This window comes from Alligator sinensis, unplaced genomic scaffold (genome assembly GCF_000455745.1).
Source record: "Alligator sinensis unplaced genomic scaffold, ASM45574v1 scaffold1354_1, whole genome shotgun sequence".
In the NCBI taxonomy this organism is placed as follows: Eukaryota; Metazoa; Chordata; order Crocodylia; family Alligatoridae; genus Alligator; species Alligator sinensis.
Window position 1 is genome coordinate 1,128,499 of NW_005842344.1, and position 11,934 is coordinate 1,140,432.

Here is an 11,934-nt window from a genome sequence, read left to right on the forward strand (position 1 = left end):
GCAGCAGTTTAAAGCAACATCAGATTGCTCTACCAACATGAACCACTTCTTTGGGTAGCATACTGAGGTGAGCTATAACTCCATGCAGATATCTTTGCAAGTGAACATTTACTGAGGAGCTACATTAGTTATTAGTGAAATCTGAAAAAAAATCTATGTTCAAAGTGTGAACCATAGTTCTATAGATTACCCTGAAGCTGACCTTATCTCTAATACAAAGGTTTGCTCTGAAGAGACTGCAGCACTGCTCTTAGGATGCCCCATCTCTCTTCGGGGCAAGATGGAGTGTTGCAGTTGCTTTAGCCTTTAGTAGATGAAGCCAGTGGAGATTACAAATGCCAGACTGCAATCAATTGCATTTTACACATATGAGACACAATTCCAGGCTCCTGTCAGATTGCCATTGTGGCTTTCCAGGGGCATCCATGTCATAGGATAGTTTAATTTTTCCTTTCTGTTAATGCTTTGAATGGATTTATGCTCCATTGCATCTTGCCAACCTTGGGACTGAAGGGAGAGCATGCTTGTGACTCTTCTCACTGACTGTTCACTTCCACTCTTACTTCCCAGGGGTTATTTGATTGCAGCGCCTTCTGTTTTCCGATCTGGTTTAGAGGAAGCTATTAGCGTGACCATCTTTAACTCAGTCAAGGAAACAACAGTCCAGATTCAACTCGTGGTCAAAGGAGAAACGGTAGCACGGGCCCATGGAGCAGTCCTAGGTAAGATCTAGTTTATGTGAAACTAAAAGGTGTGGTGCTGCAGGACCTCTTCAGCTTCATCAAAAGCCAAACTCCCTTGTAAGCGGCTTATAGGGGTTGAATGTTGGCAACTTGGTTTTGATTTGGCTTTGATGAAGGCTGACACAGTCAACACTGTTACCTTTGAGGCATAGAAATAGAGGGAGAGCTTAGATGTGAAGCATAAAGATACCGAGAGAACTTAAATGTGCTGATTCACTGATATTCAAGTGTTCTACGCTCACACCCCAATTACCTTTAGAAGCCTCCATGTTTCCACTGAAGGAGTTTTATGTAGAATAAGAGGATGTGGTTGAACATGAGGAAGAATATGACTACTCTCCAAAAACATCAGAGACCCTGCCTTATTCTACCCTGATCCAAGTCTCCCTTCTTCAAGATCCATCATGGAGATGTTCTTCCTTATTAAGAGAGGTGATAAAATCTTTTAGCTGGATACCCCTTCATGTATAAAGGCAACATCCATTTATCCCATCTGGGAAGGCACAAGGTGTTTCACGGTGTCTTAACGCTTGGCACATTTACATTGGTGAAAACGGTGTTCAGCAATCCTAACAGTAATGGAAGCTGTTATCATGTGGATAATCAGTCATTTTTGTCTTCATGTTTAACCCTGCCCTGTGCAAAGCTCAGGAGCAGCATGAATGCTATGATCTTAACAGCTGCATGCTAGCTAAGGAAAACTCTGGATCTACCCTCTGAGGTGTCGAGCTTTGAGCAGAAGAGTTTCTGAGCTGAGATGAAGAAGAGCGATCTGAATACAAGTCTGTCGGAGGCTGTTATTTGCTAGGCTATGACTGCCTGCATAAAAGGAAGAAAACCAGATTTTGGTGGCCCTAAAAGAATGTTCCCAGTATCTTTGTTGCTTATAAGGAGCCTGCTCAAATAGTTGATCATGCCAAGTGAAGACCTGTCTTACCTCTAGCATAAAGATAAAAAGTTAAATCCTTTTAGGTATGCCATCGATAACGTTTAAGGTCTTTGTTCATCAGTCTGCTGATATCAAGACATTCTCTTCTAAAAAAAACAATTAACCTTGGCAGGTAAGAAATGTGCAGACAGTAATCTGATGTCTCATTTCTAGTGGTCAAATTAATACTAGACTACTGTATCTAAAAACTTAAACAAATTTGAGAATCCCCTTTGAATAATCTTAGTTTGTGCAAATTTCTGGTGTGAGTTGCAAAGGCAAAGATATTCATTACTCTCAACTCATTAAGTAAACGGCCAGGTTGATGCTTCTTCAACGTCATGATAAGTACGTTATTAAATTGTTCCTGAATGCCTCTGGAATAATTTTCTTATTTTTTTTATTCTCGGGATCATTTTCATTTAACTTTGTTGGAGTATATCTTGTATTAATAATTTAATTAGCACTAACAGAGCGTACATGCAGAAATCTATCACTCATCAGTGAGGGAACATTATGATTCACAGATAAAGTCATCTATTAAATAGGCTTCTTTTCTAGAAGGAATTACCTCTGGTTTTATGCTTCTCCTTGCCCCCTTTGAAATTGTCTCACTACTGTTTAATCTGGGGTCCAGGTTAGTAGGCAAACCGCTAGTCACACCGATGGGTGTGGTGTTTATACCGATGGGTGACACATGCCAAACAAATCCTAGCTATGGTAGGATCCAGCAACAAACATAGACTCCAGGTGTCTAATGAGAGTGATTTAAGCCCCGGGAAAGGCCAAGTTCTGGCAATGGAATACTTTTAGAATTTTTAAGCTTTCCCATGGCCAAATCCTGACCTTAGTTTTACATTTTAAACATAAAGAATCTTGCAGTTTACCATGAGAACATGTTATGAGCATGCATACCCAAGTAGCCCAAGTCTATATGAAAGTCCTCAGCTAGGCCAGCTTTATTTTGCCCCGGCACAGTGCACAGAAAAATTGAAATTGCTGAATCAAACCACAATCCGAGGACCTGTCAGTTAGTGACTGTATGAACCCAGCTTAGCTTCAAAGTGGGTGCTTCAGTATGGGAAGAAGGCACACTTTAATTCTTTGTCTTTCTTTTTTCAGATAAAGGGACAATCAAGCTTAAGGTAAGTGTCAAGGATTTTTTTATGTAGTGTTTGCAGAGAAAGGATTTTAAGACTGATGAAGACAATCGGCAGCCAAAGAAACTGAGAATCAGTTTAGGGTAGAACAAATGTCTCAGGGTGCAGCCTGAGTGGATTGTCTCTTATATGAACAGTATGTGCAGGGGCCAAGAGAAATTTAAATGGATGATTGCATAATAACGTGTTCTATGACTAGGGTATTCTGTAGGTGCGGCATATGGTTATATGTGACAAGGGGTATAGGACATATACCACACTAGTTTTCCCAAAACATGGTAAGAGAATACTTGACACCTGGCAGTTATTCCAACAATAACATGTTCCTGTCCGTCCTGTGTTTCTATCACAGACTCATTTCAGATTTGTGCGGTTTAGCTTCTGACACTGATAATACTTCAGCACATGGGGAGGGGAGTTAATAAAAGGCAGACATATTAAGTCTGGATATATTAGAAACATGGGGAAACTACATTTATACCTGAAGAAAATCCATGATGGAATAAAATAATCATGTTTAATTTAACACAGTCATGACAGAAAGTCTCTGTGCCCTTTTAAAAAAAGAGTCATTACAAACTTATCTAAGTAGATCATCTGAGTTTTAGGGATGTGTGGGAGACTGACCTTCATTCAGTTTCTAGGAGGCTGAGAGCTTAGTCCATATTTTCTACAGAATTGAAATATCCTGTGGGCTTAGTCCTCCCTTGCTTCGTACCTTGCGTTTGTCCCTGTGCCTTAGAGGAGCTAAATGCTGTCAAATCAGAGTTTACTACTGTTACGTGTAGGTTACACAGATGAAAATGAAGATATTGAGTGCCATGCAGGGGAAAATCAGGGCATTTATAGGCTATCTCTACAAGCTAGTTTTGCTTTGCTGCCATGTTAACATTTGGTTAATTTTTTCCAGATTTGATAAAATACTGGATGTAAATTCAAGTAAATATGGCTTGCTTTTATCATCCTTACTGAAGTACCATCAAAGCATTTGGTGCTACAAAAGGTGTATGAATATACCAATCTGGTACTTAATATATTCACCATTTGTTATTAAAGTCTCTTATGGCTGCTATGATGAACTAGAGCAAGAATGAAAGACAAAGTGGTGTGTTAAAAATGGGATCTCATTATTTTAGGCAGGGCTTGCTTTAGGGTGGTTATCTCCAATGGGAGATTGAGGGTGGGGAACAAATCTTAGAGTTATTAAATTGTGACATGCATCTGGAATACTGGCACAATATCACTTCTAAGAAGCTTGTAGAGCTATGGGGTCTGGATAGTTCTTTGGATTAGTCACTATAGCTATGTGATCATGACTAAAATAAAATCCACATTATCTTGATTACTAGTGAATTGTAGTAATTTTTATTGCACTTGAGCCCACTTGAATGTCTCCTTCATATGCTATACCATATGAAATGAATGTAATTACTCTCCTGATCCAGCAGACGCACATCCTTGAAAGAACTGTGGTATATTCATTTAAAGGGCTTAGATGCCGTCGCTGTATCCACAGCGTTGTCATTGGCCTATAAATAAATCAAAGCCTTTGATTTACAGACATTTAACTAGCTTGATGATGATCTGTCATGACTGCTCGACTCTCTGCTCTCTTGGTGGTACATTCCAGAGTTTTCTTTGCCCTCTCTGAAGTTTGCCATATGACTGTCCTAGGAACTGGGTTCCAGAAAGGGTTTGATATTTATTTTTCTCCTTTCTAATTTGGGGTCTGTGGTTTTCCTAGTGTTTCAAGAAATACAGTAATGCCATTCCTTAAAAAATGATAAGGCCAAGGTTCTTATAATTGGCCTAAGCAGCCACTAATTGTCATGCCTTTTGTCATAAATTCCTTTTTCAGACTACATTTACTCCTTTGATTGCCAAAATATTTGTTTTCATGCTGGCGTATCTTGTACTTTAGCCTATCTTGTTAGGAGCAGGTGCAGTCTGTAGTGAATCACTGGTTTTATTGTTGAAGGGGGAAAGGTTGGGGTCCAGCATTAGTTGCTGCCACTCTGAAGTTTCCCACTTCCTTGACTGAACTACTTTTGTTCACCCAGTAGCCCATAACCAGAGGTCAGAATAACTATCTGCCTTGAGTCTGTTTTTGTAATTCTCCCCCTGATGGTAATGGGAGTTATTTGTGTAGCTGCATTAATCAAATGAACTGGCAAAAAAACAAATGTGCCAGAGAAGCCAGGTAAGATCTGGGGTGTCAGGAATCATGTACGATGGGAATATCTTTCTGACTGGACAAAATGAAGTAATTTAATTGTGCCATTTTATTCAGGCTTTTCAAATGCTCCTGTCCTTTCTTCCAGTCACTGAGTGCCAGGATGTTTTAACACAAGGCCAGATCCCCAACTTGTATGATAAGGAAAGTGTCTTCTGTAGATTTCTGTATAAATGGTCTCTCGTGCATGTGTGCCTGCCCGCGCTTGCAGCATTGGTATTGACTCACTTTCTTTGCTCTATCACATTCCTAGAAGTCACACACCACAGTGCACATCATTTTCAATGTAATTTAAGAACTGACTGAGGATCTCAAACTGCTGGAAGATTTCACTGTTTAATGCTTAAGCCCAATTAGATAGAATTGTAGGCCTCCAAGTTAGCAGGATCTTGACATACAGATCAGAAACTCAGGCTTGTTTGGGACTCTAGAGAAGAGGGCAGCTTCAAGCTGTGCTGCAGGTACAGCCCTACCTCCTTTGAAGCTTTCAGTCCCTTTGTAAAATATATAATGCGTTTTACATTTCCTATTTGTCACTCACACAGTTGCACAAAGATGCAGCAGGTGGCTTTTCTGTTCATCTCCAACTGCTTTTTCATCTCCTGGTTAGGGCTGATAAATTGCTTCTATTGGTTCTGTTCCTGAGACTTTGACATTAATAACTCACATCTTCCATGTAAGCAAAGGCCTCATCTAAGGCCTGTTTTTCCCCACCTCATGATCTCTTTTCTAGGTGCCTTCAGGGCTTCGTGGACAAGCACATTTAAAAGTCTGGGGCAACCGGCACCTGACAGAGAGAGGTTACATTTTTCACAACTATACCACAGTAACCATTGATAGCAAAGGGTCATCAGTATTCATCCAGACTGACAAACCTGTCTACAAACCCAAGCAGAAAGGTAAAGGGGCTTCAGTGAGCTTCTTTATGCCTTTGTTCAGATGTTAACATTGCTGCACTCTTCAACCAGAACTCTCTTTTCAGAATGGGTCCTGGGAGTGCAATTCCTGGTCAGCACCAGCTATGATGTTTAATGAATTTCCTTTTTCCTCCCTTTTTAGTGCTGATAAACTTGTTTATGGTCACTTCTGACCTGAGACCAATCAATGACAAGGTAGGTAGACTGGCTTTCCTTTTCCCATCGTGAAATGCCTTCTGCTTTTCCGATTTTGTCACCTACATACGTAGTTATACAAATGTGTAGTGAGTTCCTGTTCCGTACACCTTCAGCTGCTCTGGCACTGATTTCCCTAGAAGCAGTGGTTTTAAGTTTAGTTACTGATTTTGGCACATTGTTGATGAAAAAGAAGACATATGTGGATCTCTGATTGTTCTGTCAAGTACCATAGTGAAGTAAGGCAGCTGATGGGAGTGCCTTTAAGCCAGGATCAGTCCCTTAATTAGGTGACTAGTGGTTTGGGGTTTCAGATGCTTGAAAGAAATGGCGGTTTGACTATACTAGTGATGTCAAACTTACAGCCTGTGGGCTAGATTCGGCTTGCAGAGGTGGGTTATGCAGTCCACAGGGCTTTTCTCTGGCTGGACAACTCGCCTCTGAATCTGACCCACAGTGCTTCTTGCTGTGGCTGCTCAAGCTGCTGTGCCACCACACCTAGCACCCATGGAGGTAACACCAACCCTGCCTTTACCCACTGCTGAATTATCAATTGCTGTTCGGTATACAAATCTGCAGTGGAGTGGGAGAAGTGTTACTGTTTGCCTGTTAGCTGCTCCAGCACAACAGTTCTGGGAGCTCTGGCAAGAAGCTGCACAGGCCAGATCCAGCGGTGGGTTGTCCAGGCCACAAGAAACCCTACGGTCTAGATCCAGCCCACCAGCTCATGTGAGATTGACACCCCTGGACCAAACTGCTCTTTCAAGTGGATGCTTAAGCATGTGCTTCCTCTGTACCAACATATGGAGGCCAGAAACTCGGGTGGATGTTACTTGTGCCAGTTTTGCAGCTTATTGTGAGAGACAGAAATGTGGCTTTGTCTCACAAGGGGTTTTATTCTTTATTTCTTTCAGATTGAAGCATATGTAGTGGTGAGTATCTGCTACTAGCGAGTGGCATCATTACTTTGCAGAAGCACAAGGTCTTCAGGGCCTCTAAGGGGGCAAGTCATAAATGCATATCCTTCCATATCTGTCACCATCTCCAGCAACAGTCTATGGCATTACTACTGTGTGTGTGGTGCTATTTTGGGGGGGTTAATGAAGCATTTATATTGCATTATTCTGTAGTAATTACAGGAATATTGGGTTCTGCTTCTGTTTCAGAATTTTTTTCCCATAAATATGCTTTCAAGTGGAAAATGAACAGTTGGTTAGATCCAATGGGGTTTATGGATATTATCATCCCATGCCATTCCTTCCTCCCTCCCTATGCAGATACACTTGTATTTTGCACTTTGTTAGGGTAATATGGTTGTCTTGGTAGGGACAAATCCCAGCTTTGCTCCCAGATGTTATGGTAATGGACATATTAGAAATGCATGGAAAGAGAAAGGTTTACTAGATTATCCCTATGCCCTGCCCTCTTTCATTGTCTTTGAGGTGATTGAGACCCCCAAACCCGCCTTTCTTTGTTCACTTTCTTTTTCTGACAAGAAGTGATTCATTGCCTGACCTGTATTTGTGTTAATTGACCAACTTAATGCTGGCACAAATTTAAAATTCCCAAGCAAATACTTATTTTTTTTAATTGTTTGTGAGCTGTAAGTGGCTCAGAAAATGAAATTGTTTGTTGCAAACTGAGTTGGCTGTATTGGTGACATTTACCTTTGCTCTGCTATTATCGCATGTCCTAAACCATTATTCAGGACCCTCGGGGATCTCGCATGATAGAATGGAGCAATTTGAAGCCATTTTGTTGTGGTAAGTTCCAGCCTGTTGCAGCTCCGCATGTTTTTGTTTATATTTGCTAGCTTATGTTGTTTTCTGCACTTTCTGGGTTTCATTAAATAGGCCTTTACAAGGGTGGATTGAACAGTCACAGTGCTCACAGTGCTTTTCTTTTCCCTTAGGCATTGTAAATATGAGTTTCCCCTTGTCTGATCAACCAGTGTTTGGTGAATGGTTCATCTTTGCTGAAATGCAAGGGCAAACATACAACAAATCCTTTGAAGTTCAGAAATATGGTAAGTTATTGACTCCAAGTCATTTGGACCCTAATTCCAAAATATTCAAAGTCACCCTATGAAATATTGCTGTGTTGCCATAACCAAGAAAAAATGCTCCCAAAACTCAAGGAGAACATATTCTTCTGAGAGTTAATAGGCTGCAAGAAATGGACACTTAATGAAATCCTTTGTTTATATCCTTAGTGTAGTATAGGAATTTAAATAGAGGGTCTTGTGGCACAATACGTGTATATAAATAATAAAGATTTCGTTGTACTTTGGAAAAGCTGTTAACGTTTTTTAAGTTATTGTTTTCCTTTCCTTCATAGGTAATTGTCACTAGCAGTTTACCGAGATAGTCCTGATTTATTGCACTGACTGATCCAGTTACCTTGCTTTTGTTGTCCATTCAGACATGTGCACCAGCAATGCATCTCATCTACACTGCTCTAAATACACAGTGATCTTGTCAAATCTGAACAGCTGCTGTTGTGTCCTGGACTCTGAGATCATTGCAAAAACCCTTTTTCATGTTTTTGTCTTCCCTGTAGTCCTACCAAAGTTTGAGCTCCTGATTGACCCACCTCGCTATATCCGAGATCTTACGACTTGTGAAAAGGGGATTGTTCATGCTAGGTAGGAGATGTGCCCCCTAGTACAGCCCCGTACTTGAAAAGTTTTTTGCAGCTGCTGGATGGTGAATTTGGGAGAAAGCTGTTAGATGACACGGAGTGTTGTATTTTTAATTCAGACAAGTCATTACACATGGTATAGCATTCATTCTCGAAGTAAATTCAAGAAAGGTTTTCCCTGTTGTCAATTATCAGCATCCAAAATATATGTCTGTTGGCAGTCTTGGAGAAGTCATAATGAAATCTGCTACCCACAGCATTGTATGTACTAATCATTGTCTTTCAAAGGAAGTCTTCAAAGCACAGCTAACACAATGTGCAAGTGAGACCAGTTTGAAAGTTGTTGAAAGGAATTTCAGGGGTAGACCATTTTCTTGGTGCAGGTGACTGACAGGTCTAGTTCCGACCTAAAACTGCAAGCAGGGTACCCACTGTAATGAAATCTTTTGGCTAAAAGAAAGGAAATTTTTGAGCATAGACAAATTTTCAAATTGAAAGTTCATTTTTTCAAGTTCAAAGTTGTATGGTAGGAAAATATTTATTTTATCTTTCTTTCTTAAACCAGAAAGGATTCAAGTATTGAATACACTTTCCACTAGTTCTGTTTGTTTACTTTTTGCATTTTTACTTGGTTTGACTTTCTGGTTTTTTAACATTTTCCCGAATAAGACTTGTCAGAAATGCTTTCCGTGCCTTTTTTTTAAGTTCGTGTTTGTCCTGAGCAAGGTATTTGGTGTTTGTACTCTGATTTTGCTTTAACAATAGAGAAAAGAAAGGAATTGGAAGAAGTTTGTACTGGCTGGGAACAAAAACCCAAAACTTAAAATAGATGGAGCCTGAGACTAATCTGACTATCGAGTCCAAAAATCTCTTTAGTCTGTTGCCCTTTGTGTATAGGAACCTGCAGAGCTTCAAACAGGAGTTTTCTGTTCTCAGTCTAGTTTTAGTTTGGATGAGTGGTTTGGAGCTTGCCCACATAAAAACGTTTGTAGAAATATTAACAATTGCCAGTTGGAAATAGCCTGTTGTGGCTTTTCTCTTTTGTTTTCTGGATATGTAAGTCCAGCATCAGTTTAGCCAGAGAAATGGAAAAGGGACAGCCAGCAGGTTTTCATCATTTGCTTCTCCTGTTTCAGATACACATTTGGAAAACCAGTGACAGGAAAGTTAACAGTCAATATGACTATAAATGGAGTGGGGTACTACAGGCATGAAGTTGGACACCCCGTCCTCAAAACCACTGAGGTGAGGGGGATCATTAAACCTGCTGCTCTACAAGGGTCTGATCTGCAGTCACTGAAGCCAGTACTAAAACTCCCATTAACTTCAGTGGTTGGTGCAGTATCTGTGTCTGAATATACTACCTAGGACCTAAAACTTTGCTCCCAATGGTGGAGCCTTTTGCATGTTATCTGTGTTAGTACTTGGGGGAGGTGTATTTAGAGAATATTGGTGGGAGAAACAGGAGTGACAGGAGCTGAAGCAGTGCTAGATCAGACTACGAGTGAAAAAAACGTAAAAAGCATTGCTGGGTGTTTTTTTCCCCTTAGAGAATGTTTCCTTCCTTTACTGCACCCTTTTGAAATAAAACAGAAATTCCCCTCTCACACCACTCCCCAAAGCAAGACCCATCTTCTCAAAGCATATGCCAAATAACATTTCCTTCCCTGGCCTGACTGGTAGATTGATGGTTCTGCTGTTTTCGACATATGTGTGAAAGACATGATGCCAGCTGATGTCCCAGAGCACTTTCGAGGCACTGTCAGCATCTGGGCCACAGTAACTAGCTCTGATGGAAGCAAGCAGGTCACATTTGATGACTCGACACCGGTTCAGAAACAGCTGATTGACATCAAGTATACCAAGGATACAAGGAAACAGTTCAAACCTGGCTTGCCCTACAAAGGGAAGGTAAGACAGTGGGACACTGAGGGGTGGCTAATTCTGAGCTATGTGAACAACTTATCCATATGTGCCGCATCTGGTGCTGATACTTCTGCTGAGTTGTATCTGTTCGGAATTGCCAATAATGTGAAATAGCTTGTTTTATTAATAAAATGGCCATTTAGGTAGAAATCACTTACCCTGACGGGAGCCCAGCTGGCGGTGTCACAGTCCGAATCAAAGCTGAGCTAACGCCAAAGGACAACGTTTACACAAGTGAGCTGATGTCCAGCAATGGCTTGGTAGAGTTTGAAATCCCCTCCATTCCTACAGCTGCCCAATACGTCTGGCTGGAGGTGGGTGGAAGCTCTTTATTGGATTAATGGGCTTTAATACAGCTAATCTTGTCAAATGTGCACTGTATGAATTGGTGCTAAAAATGGTAAATCAGTCACTGACAGTGGGAAGCTTTTAGCTTTGCATGAGTTTTTTTTTTATCTAATTCCCTGTTGCCTGGAGGACTGATAATCATAGATAGAACTGTCTGCTAAGTAGGCAGGCCAAATCCAGTCCCTCAGGGAGGAGTAAGTATTAAATGTCTAAGTAGAAACCTGGAGAGCATCATCTCAGTATTAAGTTAACAATGTGGTGGGAATAGTGGATGGAGTATGGGTGGAGGCAAAGAGGTGTGAGGGACAGACGCCCAGCTTTCTATCTGTGGATAACGTTCAGATGCATCTTTCTTTAAGACTAAAGTGACAGCAATTGATGGAAAACCTGCAGGGGATCAGTATCTGCCAAACTACTTGTCTATAAGCAGCTGGTACTCACCTAGTAAGTGCCACATCCAGCTCCAAGCACCAAATAAACCTTTCCAGGTAAGGTAGCTACATGTTTCATTATGGTGATGCCTGTTGTTCTGATGAAATATTTTGATTCATCTCCATCTTTTGGGCCTGTGGCCTATGATTGTATCCATTTTACATATGGATAAAAGCTTAGTTTGTCTTTGAATCGTCCCTAGATATGAACTGTGAAACACCTTAGGGCATCTATACATGTGCGCAATGCTAATTAGAACGTGTCAGAGCAGACTCAATTAATTGAGTCTGCCGAAGCACACTCTAGTCAAATGAGCTTTAGTTAAAGTGCCTCTACCACCATTTTGAAGCATGGGACACTGAATACACGAGATGCCGTGGGCACTTTAATTAGAGCAGCTCCTGAGAACCGC

General features: G+C 40.9%; 1 protein-coding gene across 1 annotated transcript in view; it reads left to right on the forward strand.

Annotated features, from left to right (window-relative positions):
• The window catches only part of CPAMD8 (C3 and PZP like, alpha-2-macroglobulin domain containing 8), a 65,463-nt gene continuing 53,529 nt past the window's right edge, over positions 1-11,934 (forward strand). The window contains exons 1-14 of the mRNA XM_025210315.1: positions 1-67; positions 571-722; positions 1,003-1,175; positions 2,794-2,816; positions 5,798-5,963; positions 6,124-6,176; positions 7,091-7,108; positions 7,885-7,939; positions 8,089-8,202; positions 8,736-8,820; positions 9,953-10,061; positions 10,500-10,727; positions 10,886-11,056; positions 11,450-11,578. Of these exons, the coding sequence (XP_025066100.1) occupies positions 1,148-1,175; positions 2,794-2,816; positions 5,798-5,963; positions 6,124-6,176; positions 7,091-7,108; positions 7,885-7,939; positions 8,089-8,202; positions 8,736-8,820; positions 9,953-10,061; positions 10,500-10,727; positions 10,886-11,056; positions 11,450-11,578 (1,179 nt within the window). The 5' untranslated portion in view covers positions 1-67; positions 571-722; positions 1,003-1,147. The remainder of the gene's footprint in view (positions 68-570; positions 723-1,002; positions 1,176-2,793; positions 2,817-5,797; positions 5,964-6,123; positions 6,177-7,090; positions 7,109-7,884; positions 7,940-8,088; positions 8,203-8,735; positions 8,821-9,952; positions 10,062-10,499; positions 10,728-10,885; positions 11,057-11,449; positions 11,579-11,934) is intronic.